We start from the raw sequence: 17,498 nt of genomic DNA, 5'->3' as shown, positions 1-17,498 counted from the left end.
TGTGAAACAGCTGTGGTGAATTGCTGTTGTTGACAGAAGGATGGGCACTAAAAACGTACCTGTTCAATACAAACTCTGTCTCAGTCTCGTGTTTGTCTGCGGCCAGAAGAGGGTCCCCCCACAGTTGGTTATCCTACAGATGATAACTTAATACAAATTTTTGAAACAAGGTACCGTATCAGCACATACCAGGTGTGTCCAATCTAGGGTTAAATTTCCATCTAAGTAGAAAAAGGGAAAGGTATTCATAGCGTACACCAGTATACAGTGTTGTGGTACTTTTAAATCTTTGTATATATTTCAATCTCAGTAAGCCAGTCAAGAATCTCCGCTACTGGAAATTACATGGATACAAGTATAGACGCAAAGTCGAGTGTTAGCAGAAATTTTGGAATTACTCATCGCGGGAAAACCTCCCGGTAGATGTTGCAGAGGCGATGCAGACCCTCAATTACTTTGTCTGTGGAGAAAGCGAAAAAGGTTCTTTGTGAAGAAAGGATTGCTTTATCGCAGTAGCGTGGATCACATCACCGTTTCTCATCTCCATCAAATTGTGATCACAGGGAGAGATGTACCCATGGTCCTCACTGCCTATCATGATGTGTCTGGTCATTTTGAAGTGCAAAAGACAGAAGCCACAGGCCATATTCGATTCTATTGGATTGGCATGAGAGGAGACATTGAAAAATGGTGGCAGGAATGTCACATGTCTGTGACAATCACAATTGTGAAAGGTGATCATAAACCACCACTGCATCCGCTTGTAAGCAGACGTTCATTTCAAATGGTAGTCATTGATCATCTGAAGGTAGAGGCCAGCAGGACAGGCCATAGCTACATCTTAACCATCATTGATCAATACACCAAATTTCCAGTGGCCGTCCCTGTGAAGGATTTAACTGCCCAGACTACACAGCGGTGGAGCAGGGAGAGGTAAGTATTGCAACTTGCAAGTGCTGTGGCCATGACCAAGCAGGGGGGGCACAATCATGGTCGACGGTACTGGCACAGGGCCCCTCATAGCACGCTGGTGTGTCTGATGGTGTGTGGGCCCTCCCACCGTCTGAGACACTGTATTGTACTATGAGGGACCCTGTGCCATTGCCGTCGGCCATCAGTGGGCCCATCCACCTGTTCAGAGCAATGGCACTTGCCCGGGTGCGCCAGGTCTTGACCCCAGCCATTGGGGGAGGGTTGGGCAGCCCAGTTAGGGAGGTTTAAAAATTGGCATACGTAGATGTGTTGGCTGGACGTTCAGCTGCTGCAAAGGGCGTAATTGGGCAAGTCAGAGGAAGAGGAGGAAAAAACCGAGGCACTTTTCTGGTAACCTATGTGTCATCAGGGGAAGGTGGGACAAAATCCTTTGAAACCAATGCATGGTTCATTTTAATGAAGGTTAGATCATCAACACTTTGGGTCGACAGACGGGTCCTTTTTTCTGTCAGGACTGATCCAGCAGCACTGAAGACTCTTTCAGATAACACACTAGCAGCAGGGCAAGCGAGCTCCTGTAAGGCATACTGTGCCAATTCAGGTCATTCAGTTTAGAGGCCCAATAGTCAAAGGGGAATGACCTGTGAGGGAGAATATCGATATGAGAGGAAAAGTAGTTTGTAACCATTGACAACTGCTGCCTCCTGTCACTTTTAATCGATGCAGTATTAGCAGTCGTGCGAGCGGTACTTGAGAAATCATTCCACAACATGATCATTAAACCCCTGTCTCCAACGCCACTTCTGCTGTGTGCACCACAAACACCTCTTCCATTGTGCCCACTACGACTCGTAGGAGAACCAGCACCACTGCTGTGTGCTGGGAAAGACACAAACAAACGGTTTACCAGAGTTGCTTGTTTGTTTGCCAATATTATCTCTAGGTTCTCCTGTGGCATGATGTTGTGTAATTTGCCTTTGTAGCGTGGATCGAGGATGCTGGCCAGTCAGTAGTCGCCATCCCTCATCATTTTGGCGATGCGGGGGTCCCTTTTTAGGATCCGCAAGGCATAATCGCACATGTGGGCCAATGTTCCAGGTGTCAATGAGCACTGCCCGTGGTGGGTGGAGGAGCAGTTTCTGGCTAATCCACATCCCTACAGTCACGCACAAACACTGTCCCTGACCTTGGAACGCCAGCATTACAATGGCTGACTGTCATCAAGGCTTCCCTCCTTCTCCGCTGCAGACGCCTGATCCTTAATGTGCGTCAAACTTTGCATGAGCAGACGCATAAGTGAGATGCTCATGCTTATGATGGCATCAGCTGTTCGATAGTGGGACACCACGTGTGCAACACTGCCAGCTGCAGATGTAGTGCTTGTGTGACTGCACTCTGTGGATGAGTTTTCGCTGATAGATGAGGAGGAGAAGGAGCGAAAGCCTACAGCCAACTGTTTCGTATACCGTGGGCTAGGCAGCACTGTTCCACCACCGCTGTCTCCAGTGGAGCCTGCATTCAACACATTAACCCAGTGGGCAGTGATGGACACGTAACGGCCCTGCCCATGCCTACTGGTCCATGCATCCGTTGTGAGGTGCACCTTTCCAATCACTGACTGTTTTAGTGCATGGACAATGCGGTCTTTCACATGCCGGTGGAGGGCAGGGATGGCTTTTCGAGAAAAGAAGTGCTGACTGGGTAGGTCATAGCGTGGGAAAGCGTAGGCCACGAGGTCATGGAAAGCTTGTAGGCGTTCAAACACAGTGTACGCGGATGAGAGGATGAGTACTTTCTTGTCCTACTCAGAGTGTCTGGTAGGGTGAGCTGGTCTGGAGAGCTGCATATGGGGGAAGTAGCGGTTGACCGGACGAGTGAGAAGGGGTTGGTGATGGTATTGGTGGTGATGGCCTAGATTCAGTGTTGTGTTGCAAAACCATTGCGACGACACCTCCACATTTAGTGCTGGTGGTGTGCTTAATGGTGGTGGTGGTCTTACAGTGGGGATAGCAATGGAGCGTTGTTGGCTACCTTCAGTCGGAGCAGGTGCACATGTGCTACCTGAGGTTTTGTAGTCCGTCCACGCTTGCAAATGCATGTTGATTAAATGTCTAAGCATGCAACTGGTATTCAAATTTCTGAGTTGTTTACCTCGGCTAAAGGTCCTTCTGCACTTCTTACAGGTTACCTTTGCCTCATCAGTAGGATTTTGGACAAAGAAGAGCCACACTGCACTCTTCCTACTATGGTAAACATTTTCTGGCCTTGCACGCTGTGCTAAGTTGACCGTCTGGCCAAGCTGTCCTGCAACTCTTTTAGTTTTTGTTCCACATTTTAGGACAGCTACGGGCTTGCTAGATAACCGCTGCTGCAATGTCAATGCTTGCTGCAGATCCTTATCTGAACTATTACCAGCACCACCCTCCTCCCCCAATGGATGCCAATCGGGTTCAGAACTGGGTCATTCATCACCTCCTCTTCAAAGTCATCTGCACCTTCCTCTTTACCTTCCTCTGTGTCACAGTGTAAGGTGGTATAGTATGTGGGAAGGGGCACCTGAGTTTCATCAGGGTCAGATTCTGGCTCAATAGACTGCGAGGGCAATGTAGTGCTGTGGGTCAATGTACCAACAGAATCATCTAGCAGTGGCTGTGCATCAGTGCACTCCATGTCAGATTCATCTTGGACTGGGGAATTCTGGATTTGACTGGATAACACAGGCATGGTATGTGAAAAGAGCTCCATAGAGTAATCTGAAGTGTGGGCTGCTGCATCCTTAACTTTTGGTGGGGGTGAAGGACACAAGGAAAGGGTTTTTTTTATGACCAGAACCCTGCACTGACGACTCCGTGCTTGCAGGTTTCGAACATTCAGAAGAGGAGGCAAGAGAGCTGGTGGCTGTTTCGGCAATGTACGCCAAAACCTGCTCCTGATGCTCCGGCTTTAAAAGCGGTTTTCCTACTCCAAGAAAAGGCAACCTTACAGGCCTTCTTGGGCCAGAGGATGACGCAGGCTCAACACCTCCTGCCTTAGCTGCTATTGTGCTTTTGCCAGAACCAGCTGATGCACCACCACCATCAGTACCAGCTGTGCCACCCTGCCCATGTCCACGGCCTCTTCCACCATACTTCCTCATGTTTCGGAAAATGTACCAAAAATACCACCAGAGAGAAGGTACTGTATGAGGAGTGTCCAGCTGTGTAAGGTGTATTAAACAAATTAAATCATCGTATATATTTTGTTAGTCACAGACGCTCTCAGTATGTATTGGACCGTTATCCAACAAGCAGATATATGGAACTGTATCAGAAGTGTACAGCTGTATACATTTTTTGTGTAATTAACAATCTACATATATGTATTTACGGAGTGTCACACACTCGCTGACTCTGTATAGATGTGACTGTAATGCGAGCGACAGATATACAATACTATTTGAGAATCAGACAGCTCTATGTGGTGTCTGTATGGAAAATTGTCAATCTCCGTCTATTTGTATACGGATGACACACGCTGTCTCTGTCTAGTTTTGACCGTTATCAAATAGCAGATATGCGAAACTGTTTGAAAAGCGGACAGCACTCTAAAGTGTAGGTCTGTAAAAACGGAAAAACTCCTCGGCTTTTTTTTCCAGAGTCACACACAGATAGCTTCTATTTGTCCGTGATACAAGGCGGTACACGGTAGTGTGTGAGGAGCGTGCACCGCTATACGGTGTCTGTATGGAAAATTGTCAATCTCCGTCTATTTGTATAGGGACTGACACACGCTGTCTCTGTCTAGTTTTGACCGTTATCAAACAGCAGATGTACGAAACTGTTTGAAAAGTGGACAGCACTCTAAAGTGTAGGTCTGAAAAAATGGAAAAACTCCTCGGCTTTTTTTTCCAGAGTCACACACAGATAGCTTCTATTTGTCCGTGATACAAGGTGGTACATGGTAGTGTGTGAGGAGCGTTCACCGCTATACGGTGTCTATATGGAAATTTGTCATTCTCCGTCTATTTGTATAGGGACTGACACACGCTGTCTCTGTCTATTTTTGACTGTCATCAAACAGCAGATATACAAAACTCTTTGAAAGCAGACAGCACTCTAAGGTGTAGGTCTGGAAAAATGGAATAACTCCTCGGCTTTTTTTTCCAGAGTCACAAACAGATAGCTTCTATTTGTCCGTGATACAAGGCGGTACACAGTAGTGTGTGAGGAGCGTACACCGCTATACGGTGTCTGTATGGAAAATTGTCAATCTCCGTCTATTTGTATAGGGACTGACACACGCTGTCTCTGTCTTGTTTTGACCGTAGTCAAAGAGCAGATATACGAAGCTGTTTGAAAAGCGGACAGCACTCTAAGGTGTATGTCTGGAAAAATGGAAAAACTCCTCGGCTTTTTTTTCCAGAGTCACACACAGCTTCTATTTGTCCGTGATACCAGTCGGTACACGGTAGTGTGTGAGGAGCGTACACCGCTATACGGTGTGTGAAAAAATGAACGCTCAGTAACTCACCAGGACAAAATAATAAAAGTTGGAGTGCTTTGAAAAAGCAGTTTGAACAGCAGTGTGCACATGCAGCTAGCAGGTAGCCTTAAACGGCAGTCTAATCACCACCAGCACTGCCGCACACAACAAAAATCCTCCCCATTCACTGCACACTAACTGTACAGTGAAAAGCGCTATCAGCAGAAGCAGTTTTTTTTTCTTCCCTGCCTAACGCTCTCCCTGTTCAGAATCAGCAGCAGCACCTCTCCCTATTCTAAGATAGGCAGAAGTATCATGGCGGTCGGCGGTCACAGCCTTTTATACCCACTGTGATGCCAAACAAAGCCAGCCAGTCACTTCAATGCCCTTCTCTAAGATGGTGGTGGCCGCTGCCCATGTCATCGTTTTGCCCACAGTGCTCGTTCACTTTCATTGGCTGAGAAAAGGCACTGGAAGCATTACTTGAAATGCAACTTTGGCACTCTGATCGGCGACCTCATAGCCGACCTCACTCTTTGGTCAGGTTTCGATCGGCAAAACCCGACTTTAGCTAAAGTCGGCTATTTTTGAATTTGACCGACCCGTTTCGCTCAACTCTAATTGTGAGCAGACAGCATTACAGAACACAGTGAAGCGGGATGGTGGCAGTAATTATGACGTCTTCACCGCTCACAATCTTGGTATAGTCCTAAAAGTTTTGGAAGATAGTACATATATCTGACATCCATGTCCACTTCTGAGGTCTTATGTGTGGAGTCTGAACTGAATACTGATGGCCTTGTTGATGTTGGTAGACAGCAACTGCCCCTTTCTGCTCAAAAATCCTTTCCAACATCAGCAGGGTAGATTTCCAACGCGTGGGGACATCACACAACAGTCGGTGAGCCAGAAGCTGCAAACACTGCTGAAGCACGACAAGGGAGGCGGAAGCTGTAGCTGGCTTTCTAAAATGGGCACACAGGTGGCGTACTTTGACAAGCAGATCCGGCAGCTCCAGGTAGGTTTTTAGAAACCGCTGAACCAAGAGGTAAAGCACATGGGTCAGGCATGGTACATGTGTGAGGTCACCTCACCTCAGAGCTGCCACCAGGTTCTGGCCATTGTCACACACAACCATGCCTGGCTGTTGGTTCAGCGATGTCAGTCACAGATCTGCCTGCTCTTTCAGAGCTGTCCACAACTCTTCAGCATTGTACGATTTGTCACCTAAGCATATTAGCTTCAGCACAGCTTGTTGCCGCTTGGCTGAGGCAGTGCTTCCAGCTTGTGATTGATGTGGTAATTTCAGAGATGGGGCTAAATAGGAGGAGGAGGAGGATGAACTGTAGACTGTAGGGGAACCCTGATTGATGTAGTGCCCTCAATCCTTGGAATTGGGAGGATGTGTTCCATCTCAAGTTTCGACTGGGTCCCGCCTTCCACTATGTTAACCCAGTGTGCCATCAGTGTGATGTACTGTCCCTGCCCACAAGCACTTGTCCACATGTTCGTGGATAGATGAACTTTCCCAGTAACTGCATTGTTGAGGGCTCGGCGAATGTTGTGGGACACATGCTTATGTAATGTGGAGATGGCACACCGGGAGTAATAGTGGCGGCTGGGGACCAAGTACCGAGGGATGGCCGCCGCCATCAGATTGCGGAACGCTTCAATATCCATGAGCCTAAAAGGCAACATTTTGAGAGCAAGCAGTCATGAAATGCGTGAATTTAGTAGTGTGGCCTCTGGGGCATTGGCTACATATTTGCGCTTGCGTTCCAAGGACTGGGATATGGCCAACTGAATGCTGCATTGGGACAAGGACATAGACATGCTTGATGATTGTGCTAGTTGAGTGTGTCAATGACAGGTGTGGGGCAGGAGGCATCTTTGCATGCAATATGGACAGGGGATTGGCTTGCACCCACAACAGTGGAAGATGCAGTGGTGTCACTCGCAGACACTGTGTTTGTTCCTGGACCCTGGAATTTGGCCCAAAAAGTCGGGCGCTTTGCTGCCATGTGCTTGATCATGCTCGTGGTAGTCAGGCTGGTAGTTTTGCTACCCCTGCTGGCCTGGCAGGAGGTGCAAAAGCCCTTTTTATGGTTATCGGCAGAGTCTTTAAAAAACAACCAGACTTGAGAAGACCTAACAGTTGGACTGTCAACTTCCTTCGTGTTGGTGTTACGGGGAACGGTTGCCCGCCTTCTGTCTGCGGCCACCACACTGCTTCTTCCTGCCTTTTGGGGTGCTATGCCTCTCTCCTGTGTGCTGCTGTCCTTGCTCTGCATGTCCTCCTGCCAGCTTGGGTCAGTTAATATATCATCCATCACCTCGTCTTCCACTTCCGCACCCTGGTTCTCCTCCTGAATTTCTGGCAATTCTGTCTCATCATCGTCCTCCTCTTGTGACGCTTTCACACAATTGCCTTGGAGTGACAGTGGCTGGTCAAATATTTTGGGCATTGCTAAATGCGATCTCCTTTTGCCTCGTTTCAAGTGGACCGGGCGAGAGGCCCGAATCCATAAATGTAAAAGTGAACAGTAGAGTTGAACGACTTTTGGTTTTTTAGGGTCGAGTTTCGTTTCATGAAAACCGACTTTTCCAAAAGTCGGGTCGAGCAAAATCGGCCGACTACAGGGAAAAGTCGGGGGTACGACCGAAACGCAAAACCCAATGTAAGTCAATGGGGAATTAAAGTCGGCAGTGAGAGGAGGACAGGAAACACACCTACAGTGCCCAATTGAATGCCAAAAGCATCAATTCTTATTACTTAAGCTTGTCAACCTTAATTTACTTCATAATGCTAGTTACGCACTGAAAAATGGGGGTTATTTGGCTACAGTTGTGGGGGGGTAGGGCTGGCTCCAGGTTTTCGTAGGCCCAGGGCCAAAGAGCGCCCCTTTAACACATACCACAACTCATGATGCTCCGATACGGCAGAGAAATAGCAGTATAGTACAATGAAAAATACTTCACTTCTTACATCTCATGACTGATATCCATTTTAAATTCTCCAATACCTCCAAAAACGGACAGTATATAACTCCATACAGTATTATGGCCAGCGCTTAGTGCGCTATACAGAGTAATGAGGCCCATATATTTTTCCATATGGAATCATTAATCCCATATAATGTTTCAAACCGTGTATGATGAGCTCCACATAATGCTATAGTATATGTTGGTCCCAATGGATTAAGCTCCACTGTCTCATGGGCCCCAATAATGCTCCATATATAATGGGCCCCATTTCTACTGCTCTAGTGTATAATGGGCCCTGTAAATGCTGCTCCAGTGTCTGATGTCCACCTTTGGAATGCTCCAGTGTATGGTGGGCCCCATATATCATTCACCAGAGTATAGTGCTCCCCAAAAAATGCTGTACCAACATCGAAAACAATTACATAAGTCTCCTTGCTAGGGAATCCCTGCACTACTCTGAACTCCTTGTCGTCCCCATCTTCCATCTCACTGCACTTGGCTGTTTAAGCCCTCCCACCGGCAGAGACACTTTTGCGTCCTATGCGGTGCCCTGTGCAAGTGCCATCGCCCATGATTATGCCCCCCCACCTGCTCAAGGAACCTGCACTTTAATCTGCACCTTCCTCTTTGTCACAGTGTAAGGTGGTATAGTATGTGGGAAGGGGAACCGGAGTTTCCTCTGGGTCAGATTCTGGCAGTGTAGAGTGCGAGGGGAATGTAGTGGTCTGGGTCAATGTACCAGCAGCATCATCGAGCAGTGGCTGGGCCTCAGTGCACTTGTGGCATCCCCAAGAGTACGTTCGCCACTGTGGCATTACCTTCCTCCTAGGGAGTGTTTTGTCAAGCTTGGGAGCAACGAAGGATCTCTCTAGCAGTGAAGCCAACACACAACACATTTTCCACTCCAGGCTAGCAGGGAGACCTCTGAACCTGACTGCTGTGGAGCTGCTCTCTGTGGTCGGGAGGAGGTAAGTTAGGGCACTCTGTGCAGGGAAGGGGAAGTGTGTGGACGTGAGAAGGGGAGCTGGAGGATGAGCAGAATTAAGACTCACTCCTAGCTGGAGCGCATGGTCCTGATTCTGATCTCCGAGTTTGTAGGGACACTGACGTTCCTGCAGCAGAAACCGCGGGAAGTAGCAGCTATAAATGCTCTGTACCCAACTAAGGCTCGGAGGCCCCAGCATCGACGTGTGGGAGCCAGAAGGAAAAGGCTACAGCTGTCTGCCATACAAGTAAAGTCTGAGGAACATGTTAGACAGGAGGCGCTTCAGTAAACCACGGTCCTGTGAGTGCTTCCCCCACAAGCGCTAGAAAGGAGACGTTCAGGAAGGTACATGTTGGTGGAGTGTTGGAAGGGAGCTTTCCATTTTGGTCCCGGAGGTTGGCTGAGGTCCTGACCCGGAGGACACAGCACGGAGGCAGGCATCTGTGTAACCTGCAGACTGTGAGTTAAGCTTTGGAACTGCACGCTCTGGTGTCCTACAGTTATTCCAGCACCGCTACATCTGGGTACCAGCACCTACACCGCCTGTGCCTTTCCCCCATCACTACATCTACACTTCCCTGGGACTCCAGCTCCACCTGTGGGGAGCTTCACCATCTTTGCTGCACAACACCATCAGTTCCAGAGGATCTGCATGCAGCGTCGGCCTAACATCTATGCCAAACTATCTATATAAACTCTTTACCATTATACCACGCCATTTACATGGGCGCCCAGGGCCACCGTCCGGGTCACCGCTGCTGTGACACATCCCACTGACATCGGCCCGGTACCGAGTACCCCACAGCCCTGGGAGGGCGACCCATATGCCGACTGCTGATCGGGCGGCGTTATTCCCTCGAACCTCCAAACAGCGTCCATGAAGGAAAAGTTTTTGGTTTCTGGGGGCAGTATGATTGCAAAGCTGAACTTTAAAGGAATGTCCAAAAGGGCACCACCAGGAGTGGAGCCTGTGGCTTAATTGGACTCCACCCGGGAAACCACAACCATGCCACCTAAAGAAAAGATGCACACTTTGAAAGCTTTGTCGATTCTGTGTGTGGTGTGGTATGTGTGTTTGTAGTTGTGCTAGCGATTTCTCAGCTTTATTCTGTTAACAACCGAGACTCCGGCATGCCCCCGCAGTACGCGTCAAGCTTACTAGAGGGATAAGCGAGGCTCTGGCACGTGAGATCGAGCAATAACAGGTCTAGCATTCCTGTACATGTCCAGGGCTGCATGCACGCTACACTGAAAGGACCAGCTTTTGTCGCTTACAGGTGCAGATAACCTGCTGAACTCCGTTAGTGATTGGGATCTGGGATTCAGATTATTCCCCGTGAACGATGATTTCCCAGTAAGTTCAGGTCAACCGCAATTCCGGAGTTAGGCCTAACTGTCATTCCTGAAAAATTACGTGTCAAAACCACAGGTGCTGTAGCTTGCTTAACAGCTCGGCAGCCATTCTCAGGCCCAGTATGGATTCAACAACATTGTAGAAAGTTGATAAAGGGTACAGTTTCACCGGATAACACGTATATATGAAGCCTAGTTTACACATTAAAAATATATGTCTATAGATCAGGAGGCAGACTCAGATGTTCTCAGGCCCAGTATGGATTTGACCAGATTGTACAAAGTTGAGAAAGGGTACTTTATCACTGGATAGCAGGTATATATAGCATAGTTTAAACATGTAAAATCTACGTGTTCTCAGTATGGATTACACAGCAATCTAAAAAGTGGAAAAAAGGCAATGCATTTGAGGCGTACACAACTATATACTTTTGGTGTTATTTTTAAATCTTCATATATATTTCTGTCTCAGTAATACAGTCCAGCCTCTCCGCAATAGGAAATTAGATGCATACAATTACTGACATAAAGGCTAGTGATTGCAGAAATCTAGGAATTACTATTCACAGGAAAAACTTCCGTCACAATTCTCATAGGCGATGCTGACCCTCAATTAATTTGTGTGTTGAGACAGTGAAAACATTTTTTTGTGAATAAAGTCTTGCTGTATCACACTTCCGTTGATTCCATCACTGTTACTCATCTCAAACAAATTTTTATCACAGGGAGCGATGTAAACATGGTGCTCACTGGCTATCATGATCTGTCACGTAACTTTGGAGTGCAAAAGACAGAAGCCACAGGCCGTAGACAATTCTATTTGATTGGCATGAGAGGGCACATTTTAAAATGTGCGCCGGAATGTCACACGTTTGTGAGTAGGAAAACTGTGAAAGCTGATGATAAACCACCACTGCATGTCATTGTAAGTCGACGTCCATAAGAAATGGAAGCCATTGATCATCTGGAGCTAGAGCCCGGCCAGCAGGACAGGGCATAGCTACATCTTAACCATCATCTTTCAGTTCAATCAATTTGAAGTGGCACTCCCAGTGAAGGATTTGACAGCCCAGACTACACAGCGGAGGAGCAGGGAGAGGTAAACATTGCAAATGCTGGGGCCCTGCCCAAGCAAGGGGGGCACACTCGTGGGCGTCGGTACTGGCCTCATAGTACCGCGGTGTGTCTGACGGCGGGTGTGCACCACCACCGTCAGAGACACTTGATTGCACTATGAGGGACCCTGTGCCAGTGCCCGCGCCCAAGAGCCGGCCTACCCACCTGTCCAGGGCAACGGGACTCGCACGGTTTCGTGCGCTAGGTGGTGACCCCGGCCATGGGGGGGGCAGACTAGTTAGGGCGGTTTACAAAGTGGCATATGTTGATGTGGGACATTCAGCTGCTGCAAAAGGTGAAATAGGTCAAGTTCGCGGAATAGGAGGAGGACCAAAGCAAGCCATTTTTCTGGCAACCTATGTGTCATCAAGGGAAGGTGGGACAAAATCCTTGGAAACCCATGCATGGTTCATTTTAATGAAGGTTAGATCATCCACATTTTGGGTTGACAGACGGGTCCTTTTTTCTGTCAGGATTGATCCAGCTGCACTGAAGACTCTTTCCGATAGCACACTTGCAGCTGGGCAAGCGAGCTCCTGTAAGGCATATTGTGCCAATTCAGGCCAGGTGTCCAGTTTAGCGGCCCAACAGTCAAAGGGGAATGACCTGTGCGGGAGAACATCAATATGGGAGGAAAAGTAGTTTGTAACCATAGTTGACAACTGCTGTATCCTGTCACTTTCCATCGATGCAGTATTACCAGTTGTGTGAGAGGTACTTGAAAAATCAGTCCACAACATTTTCATGAAACCACTGTCTCCAACGCCACTTCTGCTGTGTGCACCACGAACACCTCTGCCAAGCTGCCCCCGGCCCGTACGGCTCATGTGAGAACCATCACCGCTGCTTTGTGCTGGGAATGCCTAAACCAACTGGTTTACCAGAGTTGCTTGTTTATTAGCCAATATTAGGTCAAGGTTCTCCTGTGGCATGATGTTTTGTAATTTGCCTTTATAGCGTGGATCCAGGATGCTGGCCAACCAGTAGTCGTCATCGTTCATCATTTTGGCAATGCGGGGGTCCCTTTTTAGGATATGCAAGGCATAATCTGACATGTGGGCCAATGTTCCCGGTGTCAATAATGCACTGCGAGTGCTGGTTGGAGGAGCACTTTCTGGCAAATCCACATCCCTCCAGTCACGCATAAACCCTGTACCAGACCTTCCACGCCAACATTTTCACTTGCCACACGAGATGCATCCTCCTCCCCTAAGTAATCATCCCCATCATCATCCTCCTCCTCCTCTTCTTCCTCCACCTCGTCCAGGAGAGGTCCCTGAGCAGACAATGGCTGAATGTCATCAAGGATTCCCTCATCCTCTTCCTCATCGTCAACATTGGCTGCAGACGCCTGCTCCTTAAGGTGCGTCAAAGTTTGCATGAGCAGACGCATAAGTGGGATGCTCATGCTTAGGATGGCGTCGTCTGCGCTTACCAGCCGTGTGCATTCCTCAAAACACTGAAGGAATTTACAGAGGTCTTTCAGCTTCGACCACAGCACACCTGTCAACTCCATGTCTGCTCTCAAAGTGCCTGGCCGTGTATCCTCCCACAAATGCATTATGGCCTGCCTCTGTTCGCACAGCCGCTCAACCATGTGCAGGGTGGAGTTCCACCTTGTTGCAATGTCGATAATGATGCGGTGGTTGGGAAGGTGGAACAATTGCTGCAGCTTCTGCACACGAATGGAGTGTACAGACGACCGGCGGATGTGCGCGCACAGTCTTCGCACCTTCTGGAGCAGGGCTGTTAACTCCGGATAATTGTTGAGGAAGCACTGCACCACTAGGTTCAAGGTGTAAGCCAAGTAAAGTATGTGGCTGAGTTTTGAAAGGGCTATGGCTGCCACAAAATTACGGCCGTTATCACTAACTACCTTGCCTGCCTCAAGATGTATACTGCCCAGCCATGACTCAGTTTGTCGCTGAAAGTACTTGGCCAGCACCTCCGCGGTGTGTCTGTCGCCCAAACACATCATCTGCAACACAGCCTGCTGACGCTTTCCACTAGCTGCTCGATAGGGGGACACCTCGTGTGCAACAGTGGCAGCTGCAGATGGAGTGCTCATATGACTGCGCTCTGTGGACGAGCTTTCGCTTCTGGAGGAGGAGGAGGGTCGAACGCCTACAGCCAACTATTTCCTATACCGTGGGCTAGTCAGCACTGTCCCACCACCGCTGTCCCCTGTGGACCCTGCATCCACCACATTAACCCAGTGCGCAGTGATGGACACGTAACGGCCCTGGCCATGCCGACTGGACCATGCATCTGTTGTGAGGTGCACCTTTCCACTCACTGACTGCTTGAGTGCATGGACAATGCGGTCTTTCACATGATGGTGGAGGGCTGGGATGGCTTTTGCGAAAGAAGAAGTGGCGACTGGGTAGGTCATAGCTTGGTACTGCATAGGCCATGAGTTCGCTGAAAGCTGCGCTTTCCACCAACCGATAGGGCATCATCTCTAACGAGATTAGTTTGGCAATGTGGGCGGATGAGAGACTGAGTACTTTCTTGATCTACTCATAGTCTCTGGGAGGGTGAGCTGGACTTGAGAGCTGCATATGGTGGAACTAGCGGTGGACAGGGTGGACTGAGAGAGGTGATGGTGATGGAGTTGGTGTTCTTTCTGATGGCCTAGATTCAGTCTTTCGTTGATATAACAGTGGGATTCCCTGACTGCTGTGGCCTTGCAACGACACCTCAACATTTGCTGCTGTGCTAACCGGTGGGCTTACAGTGGGGGAAACAATGTAGCGTTGCTGACTACCTTCTTTGTGATCAGTTGCACATGTGGTTCTTGAGGTTTGGTGTTGTGTCCACGCTTGCAAGTGCATGCTGGTTAAATGTCTAAGCATGCAACTGGTATTCAAATTTTTCAGACTTTTCCCTCGGCTAAAGGTCTTTGTGCACTTCTTACAGATAACCTTGGCCTGATCATGAGGATTTTGTTCAAAAAAGTGCCACACTGCACTCTTCCTACTTTGGCAGACATTTTGCGGCCTAGCACGCTGTGATATTTTGACCCTCTGGACAAGCTGTCCAGCAACTCTTTTAATTTTTGGAACCTGTATTTGGAGTGCTCCGGGCCTGCCAGATAACAGCTGTTGCGATGTCGATGTCTGCTGTGGATGCTCCTCCTCCTCATCTGAGCTATTGGAAGCAGCACCCTCTTCCCCCAATGGATGCCAATCTGGGTCAACAACTGGGTCATCCATCACCTCCTCTTCAATGTCATGTGCACCTTCCTCTGTGTCACCGTGTATGGTGGTATAGTATGCGGGAAGGGGCACCTGAGTCTCATCAGGGTCAGAATCTGGCTCATTACACTGCAAGGACAATGTAGTGCTCTGAGTGAATGTACCAGCAGAATCATTTATCAGTGGCTGTGCATCAGTGCACTCCATGTCAGATTCATCTTGGCCTGGGTAATTCACCATTTCACTTGATAACCCAGGCATGGTATGTGAAAACAGCTCCATGGAGTAATCAGTTGTATGGCCTGCGTCATCCTTCAATCTTGGTTGGGGTGAAGGACACAAGGAAAGGTGTGGTTCATGAACATGAGCCTCCAATGACGACTCAGTGCTTTTATTTTTTACAACTTCAGAAGAGGAGGCGATAGAGCTGGAGGCTGAGTCAGCAATGTAAGCCAAAACATTTTCCTGAAGCTCTGGCTTTAAAAGCGGTTTGCCAACTCCTAGAAAACTAAGCCTTCGAGGCCTTGTGGAGCCAGACGATGACGCAGGCTCAACACCTCCTGCATTCGGTCCTATTTTGATTTTGCCACTACCATCAGATCCACCACCAACACCATCATTACCAGCTGGCAACCCCCACCCAATTCCACGGCCTCTTCCACCAGCCTTCCTCATTTTTGCTAAAAATGTACACAAAGTCCCACAAACTATATAGTAATGTAAAACAAGTTACAAGGTGTATATAGGACAGGGGAGATGTAGAATTTCTCAACACACTTGTGGACACTGTTGGATTGTGCGAGGCCCAGTGAATATCACACCGCTATGTCACAGTCTCAATGTCGCAGGTGTGAAAAATGTCACTATAGGACAGGGGAGATGTAGAATTTCTGAACACACTTGTGGACACTGTTGGATTGTGTGAGGCCCAGTGAATATCACACCGCTATGTCACAGGCTCAATGTCGCAGGTGTGAAAAATGTCACTATAGGACAGGGGAGATGTAGAATTTCTGAACACACTTGTGGACACTGTTGGATTGTGTGAGGCCCAGTGAATATCACACCGCTATGTCACAGGCTCAATGTCGCAGGTGTGAAAAATGTCACTATAGGACAGGGGAGATGTAGAATTTCTGAACACACTTGTGGACACTGTTGGATTGTGTGAGGCCCAGTGAATACCACACCGCTATGTCACAGTCTCAATGCCGCAGGTGTGAAAAATGTCACTATAGGACAGGGGAGATGTAGAATTTCTGCACACACAGTGACTGGTGTGTTGTACAGGCAAAATCGCTAGCAGCAGAAGCAGTTTTTGGTGTCTTCTTCCCTGCCTAACGCTCTCCCTACAGAGTCAGCAGCAGCAGCAGCAGCTCTCCCTATTCTGAGATCAGCATGAGTAACATGGCGGTCGGCGTGCACGCCCTTTTATACCCCCTGTGACGCCGCCCAAAGCAAGCCAATCACTTGCATGCCCTTCTCAAAGATGGTGGTGACCCCTGCCTATGTCATCACGTTGCCCACAGTGTCTGTGGATCCTGATTGGCTGAAAAAGGGCGGAAAACAAACTTTTGAAACTCGACTTTGGCGCTAAAGTCGCCGAGCTCGTGGCCGACCTCACCCTAGGGTCGGGTTTCGTTTCATGAAACCCGACTTTACTAAAAGTCGGCAACTTTTGAAATTTTTCGCCCCGTTTCGCTCAACTCTAATGAACAGCTCTTCGGAGTTTCCAAGTATGGGATCAGTAGTCCCTGGCCACTCAGCATGCTGGGAAAAAGGAGGATCAGGGTGAGGAATTTGCTGTCCAGACTCATGGCTGCTGCGACTTGACTGTGTGGAAGACAGGGTGGTGCTGGTGGTGGCAAAGTGACTGGAAGCATTATCCGCTATCCAACCAACAACCTTTTGACACTACTCTGGGTTCAATAGTGGTGTGCTGCTGTGGTCCACTAGTATCTGGGACAAGAAGGTCAGGCCACAGGGGTTGTAATACCGGCAGCATCCGGGGAGATGTCCTCCGATGGGGTCCTTGAAGCAATTGTCCATCTTCTGGCGGCAGCGATCGGTCTACGGTACCTTCCGCTGAGCCCCTAGTCCATGAACTGAGGTGGCCAAAGCACACGAGGCCGCAGCCCTCTCCAAGACTAAAGTGGATTGATCAATATTAACTGGCAAGGAAGGCCGCAGGTATATGTCCGGTACCCGACCTTCTTTACTCTGCACGTGCGCTGTACTCACGGTCATGGAGCGCACAGCACTTCGCTTTCATTTGCAGACTCCGTTCCCCTGCGGTTGTCCTGCACTATTCAATCCGATACAAGCGGTGGAGTTCCTCCATCACTCGACCTTGAAAGCACGCGCCTTGGTCAGAATGAATCCTTTTTGGGCATCCATACACCCAGATGAAATCTCAAAAAATGGCCAGTGCAGCTGACTCAGCCATCTGATCCCGGGTCGGAGTCACT

General features: G+C 48.7%; 1 protein-coding gene across 1 annotated transcript in view; it reads right to left on the bottom strand.

Annotated features, from left to right (window-relative positions):
- The window catches only part of LOC141083083 (extracellular calcium-sensing receptor-like), a 142,969-nt gene that overhangs the window by 10,781 nt on the left and 114,690 nt on the right, over positions 1-17,498 (bottom strand). The window contains exon 5 of the mRNA XM_073567252.1: positions 8,875-8,889. Coding sequence (XP_073423353.1) covers positions 8,875-8,889 — 15 coding nt within the window. The remainder of the gene's footprint in view (positions 1-8,874; positions 8,890-17,498) is intronic.

Source organism: Dendrobates tinctorius, unplaced genomic scaffold, assembly GCF_039654945.1.
Source record: "Dendrobates tinctorius isolate UK_male_01 unplaced genomic scaffold, ASM3965494v1 ptg000019l, whole genome shotgun sequence".
NCBI classification, from domain to species: domain Eukaryota; kingdom Metazoa; phylum Chordata; class Amphibia; order Anura; family Dendrobatidae; genus Dendrobates; species Dendrobates tinctorius.
The sequence above is the reverse complement of the archived record's forward strand: the minus strand, read 5'-3'. Positions and strand labels throughout refer to the sequence as shown.